Source organism: Giraffa tippelskirchi, chromosome 1, assembly GCF_054371585.1.
Source record: "Giraffa tippelskirchi isolate mGirTip1 chromosome 1, T2T-mGirTip1v1.2.pri, whole genome shotgun sequence".
In the NCBI taxonomy this organism is placed as follows: Eukaryota; Metazoa; Chordata; class Mammalia; order Artiodactyla; family Giraffidae; genus Giraffa; species Giraffa tippelskirchi.
Genome location: NC_137275.1, coordinates 122706339 through 122712969, shown reverse-complemented (window position 1 = coordinate 122712969; position 6631 = coordinate 122706339). Strand labels below are relative to the sequence as shown.

Here is a 6631-nt window from a genome sequence, read left to right as displayed (position 1 = left end):
CAAACATTTTCAGGTCCTTTCCAGTGGCTGCCATGGCTCCCGGATGCCACCTGGCTTCCTGTTCATTTTCATTCAGTACCTGGGTTCATTCATATATAAAAGCAGCTTCACCCAATTTAACAAAACCATCACCCAACTAAAACTTAGCTAAGCTCACACCTGGAGCGTACCAACTGTCTTCCATACAACTTCTCAAGCACATGTAGAATGATCCACCCAAGAAAAAGTGGAAGCAGTGAAACCTTACCCAAGACAGTGCTCTCATCTCTGTCCACATGGACTCACCCCATGGCACCAGCTCAGAGCTTTCTGCTCCCTGGCACCTGCAAGTCCTGTGTATGCAGATAAGCCAACTGACACCCCCAACCTGCCAACCCCCTGCCCTTGTCCCTCCAGTGCCAAGACCTACCTGGTGTTCTCATATCTGCCAGTGGGTCCCACCTGGGGACAGGTGCTCCTGCGCCCCCTCACGGGAAGCCTTGTCACCCGCTGTGCGCTCACACCTCACCCCACCTGTCACCCATGACCAGCAACCCTACCCCCGAGGCTCATGTCGTGCCCCTCTCCCCCCGACTGGGGGATTTCTGCCTGGACACTGGCCAGGACAGCACGAGGCTCCCCAGGATCCCATAAACACACGCACTCGACAACCACACCACCAACTCATGACGTATCAGCATCTGATGCTGGAGCCCAGCAATCCCAGGAACATACCTGGTGCTCAGTCATCGAGTGAACAGCATAAAAGCAACAAAACAAGGTGTCCTGGGCGTGTCAGGACCAGGTTCACTCCCCTGGACGCCATGGACATCGCTCCACAGTGTCTGTCTCTCCTCCCCGGAGTCTGCAGGTGACTTACCTGTCTCCTTTCAGGTGCGTGATCCCTGCACCCACATGTGTGCTGGTACGCACACCCTGCTGTGACCCTGGAGTCTGTCGGGTCCCTGTTACTCCTGCTTGCCAAGGACAGCCCTGGCCTCACAGCCTGAGAGACGCAGGACACCCGGGGAGGCTGCAGGCTGGGTGCCCCGGCCACACGACACACACAGCAGCAGTGACCATGGGGCACGGTGACCGAGGGAATCAAAGGCCAAACCACACGTTGTCGTAGAGATTTTAATAGGTTTTCTGATTGACTCATCACAGTCACCATTTGTACTGTAATGATATGCAGCTTTACTACACTAGTATAAATAAAAACAGATAAATACAGCTCTAGGCAACATCGCAGATGAACAAACTAAGCATTCATGAGTCAGAACTGAACACAATTATTAAGGAGAAGAGATGCTGACACCCTGCCCATTCTCATCATACCTTCTCAGAAAGGGTACTCCAATGAGGCGCTCCGCCTGCAATCCACTGGGCCAGGCACCTCCACCGCATGGTCTCCAACTCCCCTCGTTGGGTTGACAAGCAGACACACCCAACATACAAAAAGGAAAAGTGGAATGGAGGGACACAGACACAACCATGAGCACACTGGAGGCACAAGCCCCCTCCTGCACCTCAGCAGGAAGGGCACACACTGAGGAGGGAATCGGCATCCGCCAGAGATGTCAGTGGGAAGCAGGACCCAAAAGTGGAAAGGAGAAGAGGGAGACAAAACACACGCCACGTGTGACGCTACATGTGACGCGGTGAGGCCACGGAGCCCGCACTCTGACTGTGCCTTGGGCAAACGCATGGATGAGAGGTTGAGAGGAGACCAGCTGACCGTGGTTCAGGAAGGGCTGTCTCCACACGCTAGGAAACAAGTGTGGAGGTGGCCAGAAGGGAGAAACAGGACAAAACACTAACTGCAGGCAGAGCAAAACTCAGGTGTCATGGAATTCCTAACGTCTGCTCAGCTCTCAGTGGTCGTTCTAATATGGCTTCGAGATCTTATAACTCCTCAGCATCATAAAGATATTCTGTGATCTCCCAGACCTTACAGGTTTACTAAGAATCAAGAGGTGAACAATCACTTCCAAAATGTAAAAAGAGCTCATTGCAAGATGTGTTTCAGAAAAATATCTGTCTCTAAAAATTCATTTTGCCTCCCAAGATGCATAATCCAGAATTTTCAGGCCAGTGCTTCAAGTCAACTGCCTTTGCTGATGTGAACTGAGACCATGATTAAGACAGGTATTTTCCAAAACCCTCAATTCCAAACACATCCAGTACATTTTCAACCCACTGTGCAAAAAAGTGCAGCATGGATTCAAAATGTCACTGGACACCTGGACATGACCCCCACGAAGATTCGCAAGTTCTGTTCAGATCAACATTTTAACTGCTACCTCTGCCATTCTGTTTTCTTTTTTTTTAAGGTTAACACTAACTTTTAATCTGCGAAACGATACATAGTGTTTCAGCTTCCACTTAATAAGTCAAAATGGACAAGCCGGAAACACCACCCAGAGGATGGCAGTGAGAGATGAGAAAAGGTTTCCGTACACGTGTGATCACAAAGAAACAACCACACCACATCTTAGACCCTCGTTCCCACTGTAAACTTTGTTCATATCTCCATATTTCTAAGTCTGAATTAGTCTATAAAAATCACATTAAAAAGGTAAAAGTATCTAAGTGTGATATTAACTGATCTGTATTTTATAAATTTTAATCCATAAAAATATAAATAAGAATGGTAAATTTTTAAGAAAGAAATATACATTTAGTGCAAGTTATGAATTACATTTCTTCTTCAGTGTCAGCAGTAAAATACCTTAAGGAAAGGGAAAAAAAAAAACAGACTGATCTAATTTCAAGAAAAAGAAAATTCCAGTGTTTAAACATGCAACTCATAGCAGGTGCAGCTCGACACAACACTTCCTTCTTGTCACTATCAAAGCAGCATCATTCCCTTACGCTCAATGGTACTTGTGTTATAGGAGTTTTAGAAACAGAAAAATCTGCGTAAGACCAGTTCACATTATCCATAAAGTCAGAGAGGGTGAGAAAAGCAAAAAGAAAACTGTCCATCCTTCCAAGTCAAGTTCCCTGTGGTTGATGCTGAACCCCGGCACCCCGGCGAGCGCGGCACCCCCTGCAGAGGTTCCCCGGTGCCCTGGACCTCAGGTGTGGTACACGGGCTTGCCCCAAGCAGCTCGTGTGGGGACACAGCACACATTCCTTCCCTGTGATGAGACCTCGGCAGGACCACGCACATCTCAATATGAGAAAGGACTGCTCCCCACGTGCACACCACTCTCAGAGGCTTGGTGACAGCTCGCGGGGGAGGGGAGAGGAAGAAGCTCGTCCGGAATGTAGAAAGGTAATGCTTTACCTGTACGGTTCAGGAGTTAAACACAACAGTTTTGATAAAAAAAAAAAGGGCAAGACCTTGCAGTCTTAGAGATGGCTCAATTCAGAGGGATCCCTTCTGACACAGGGCCTACCGGCCTGTCTCTGCAGTGCCAGAGTGGGCCGGGTCGGGTGAGGGCCCGCCTCCAGGGCTGAGTGCACGCAGCTGGGATAGGAGGCCAGGCGCTGCTTGCAGGAGGGGGAGAACCGGCCGCCGCCTCTGCCTCCCCTCCCCGCACCACAGCAGCGTCTGCAAACCCTGCCGCAGGAGCCTGTCGATGCCAGTGCCTGCCTCCCAGTCAGAGTGAGCTGCTGCTGAGCAGGCAGGCCTCCTCCCCGGCCTCCTCCCCCTCCTCCGCTGCGGGGCTCAGTTGAACATGATGGAGGCGGGGTCTTGGTTTGCCGTCTGGGCCATATGACGGAGGATGTCTTTTTTTGTGATGATACCAAGGAGGCGTCTGAAAAGGACAAGCAGAAGGTTGCCGTTAAAAGGAAGGTAAAGGGGAAGCTAAACCCACAGCTAAATCCTTTCTGCTGACAGAAGGAGAGCAAAGCAATCAGCCCGAGTCTGTATTTTCAAAAAGCATCTTGGTCAAGTAACTAAACATCCAGCAGCCATGCTCGGAGGTATCGAGCATGATGCCCCAACCGCTCAGTGTCCCGCCCTGACACTGAGGACTGGACCGCGGAGGCAGAGCCTCTGAGTCACGTGAGCCAGCGCGACAGAGAGCAGAATGCAGAACAAGAAGGGCGCTGAGGCCACCTGAGGAGGACAGCTCCTTCCCACCAGGCCCAGAGAAGTAAAACATGGTGACCAAGTCTCCTTTAGAGTGCACTTTTCTTTAAAGCCAAAATCAACTGTCTTTAAAAAACCTGACTTAAATATTGCCCAGCTGTATGCCGAATCTTCATGAAAGCACATACAATTCAGGTAAAATGCACTTAAAATGGTCAACACAGAATTTCAATCCCAAACTTCAGAACTCTAAGAATAATTCTCTAGGATGATCTAAGTTTCTACTACAGTCATCAGTGTCTTCCTTTTCTGATTTTAGTCAAAAAAGGTACAGTGCTTTTATGAAAGTCTGAGTTGTTAACGCTTACATTAAAAGGTAGGTGAAAAAAAAAATCAAGAAGCAGTCCTAGAATATTATTACAGATGAGGCAGAAAGCAGAAGGGATGAGTAGTTACTTATTTTTCTGGCCAGCGGTTTCTTCAAAAAGGACGCATGGAGATCAGTGCTGGACTGAAGTCTATGGGGACAGGCCTCACAGAGGGGTGACAACCACAGGCAAAAGAGCCCCAGTGTTAGACTGCCAGAGCCAGACAACTTATCAGAGAACTGGAAATCCTCTTTAGTCACGATTCTACTGGGGCCCACGGCCAGGTAAAATCGCCACCCGTGGGCCTCGGAGCTGCTGCCTGCACTCTAGAGACAGCCTATGAAGGGCACTGGAGCCCAGGCCCTGGGGTCTGAGGGGGTGTGGGGCGGGCGGGCCGCTGAGCTGGGTAACACCACGTGTGCACACGTGGGCCTAGACTCCCCAGGACACAGCCAAGACCAGGGAATAAAGACGGACGGGGCTGGGGGCTCACTGGAAGCGGAGCAGGTGTCCTGGGTGGAGTGAGGGTATTTGCTGTAGGACTGTACAGACCACACTGCCTACAGTCCTAAAGCCAAACAGAGGCTCTGGTGGCCAGGAGAGGGGCTTGCTGCTTCCCAGGGCAGGGTGTGGACACCCCCTCCGTGTGAGGAGGAGGAAGGGTCTAACAAGCCCGCTGGAGGAGGCAAGGGCACAGAGCCACCCCCCGCCCGGTCTGGGGAGCAGCCGCGTGATCACCAGGGGCTCGGCGCGCCGCGTCAGCTCCTCCAGGTGTGCTACCATGTTCTTCTTGGTGATGATCCCCAAGAGGCTCCTGCAACAGACCACGTGATGCTAATGACTGCAGGTGACTCGGGGAGGGGTCCTACCATCATGATACAGAGGACGAGAAAGAGTTACAACATGATGGGCTTCAGAAAAATACACAAAGAAGTGCTCTGAAACCCCAGGTACCACTGCCATTAATTCTACTGGCTTTTGCAAGTGACGTGATCTTACTTTAAATACTGGTAGGTAGGTAGTTGTCCTTCTTAAAATAAAAATCAAGATTATAAAAGCTCAAAATGAAGATAACTCCAAAAAAAAGTACAAAGAAACGCCATTAGTACACAGCTGCACAACTCTGAAATGTAGCTTCATGTTCTTTCCATAGAGGAAAGTGTTTCTCATTCCTGAAGGGTCAGCCCCCAGCCCTCCTCACTGCATCCACCTTTATAATTGAAGTGAAACAATTCAACTCCAATCTACGATAGTATAGACAATGGGTGTTGAGAACCTTAGAAAGCTTTCATCTTTAAATTCTGGAAGCCCCTCCAGCACCCCCTGCAGGGTGACTGGACATCCTGCCATTTGGCTAGGTCAGTTCTGTATCGCACTGCCTTAGACCACCCCGCTTCCTGAAGAACGAACGTCAGCAGGGGACCTGCTTAGTCAAGGGCTCTGGGCCCACGGGAGGCTGGTTATACAGTGGTCAGTCACGGGGCAGGGAAGGCGCCCGGGGAGGGATGGGCAGGAAGCAGGCAGGGAAGGGACTGGGAGAGGCCAAAAACCTCTTCTTTGCAAATGTCTTCTCATCTTTTACAACGACGCACTTATCGTTAAGAACAAAGACAAGCTGAACAGTTCTCAGAGCGTGGGAGCACGTCTCCCTCCAACAGCTCAGAACATGCCCCACATAAAATAAGCACCCACTCAGCAGGTGCTCTAAGAGAAACAGTCACCAATTCACCTGCATATATAGTTAGAATCAAGAAAAGTGAGCATCTTGACATTAAGTAAAAGAACCCCAGTTTAATTCTTACTCGTTCTTCTCTACCCGATTACATACAATGATTAATTTCAGTTACTAAGTTAGTAAGCTCCGCCAAACCTCGAGGTACGCAATGAGAACAGTCATGAATTTATTAAGGACAAAATGGCAAACTTATACATTTATAAAGTAATCTCTGTATTTACAAAGTAACAGCCATAAAAGGAGGAAATACATATGTTTCCTCTCTTTAGTTACTGGAGAAAAGAGATTTCAAGTAATTAGGACAAACTCAGTAACTTTTTATTAATTTCAGAAGTATGGGGAAAATCAATGCAAAATCTGACTCCTGTAAAAGAAGATTTTGTTTCCTTGGGGGGCACAATGCTGTAAGAGCAATAAGGCTCGACCCAGCACCCTGCCCCAAAATATCTGTGTCCAGAAACACCAGGAGCCCCTCTGCCCCCCGGCTGCCTCCCCACAAAGGTG

The 6631-nt window shown here is 49.4% G+C and overlaps 1 protein-coding gene across 10 annotated transcripts in view; it reads right to left on the bottom strand.

Annotated features, from left to right (window-relative positions):
* Positions 1–1102: 1102 nt before the first annotated feature.
* Positions 1103–6631, bottom strand: part of CLCN3 (Cl-/H+ antiporter 3) — a 105938-nt gene continuing 100409 nt past the window's right edge. For 7 of the 10 annotated variants that reach the window (XM_081495286.1, XM_081495289.1, XM_081495280.1 and 4 more), the window contains one exon: positions 1103–3746. In XM_081495286.1, coding sequence (XP_081351412.1) covers positions 3656–3746 — 91 coding nt within the window. In that variant the 3' untranslated portion in view covers positions 1103–3655. Of the gene's footprint in view, positions 3747–5130; positions 5207–6631 lie in introns of all 10 variants that reach the window. The other 3 variants (XM_081495268.1, XM_081495263.1, XM_081495273.1) reach the window with 1 other exon arrangement.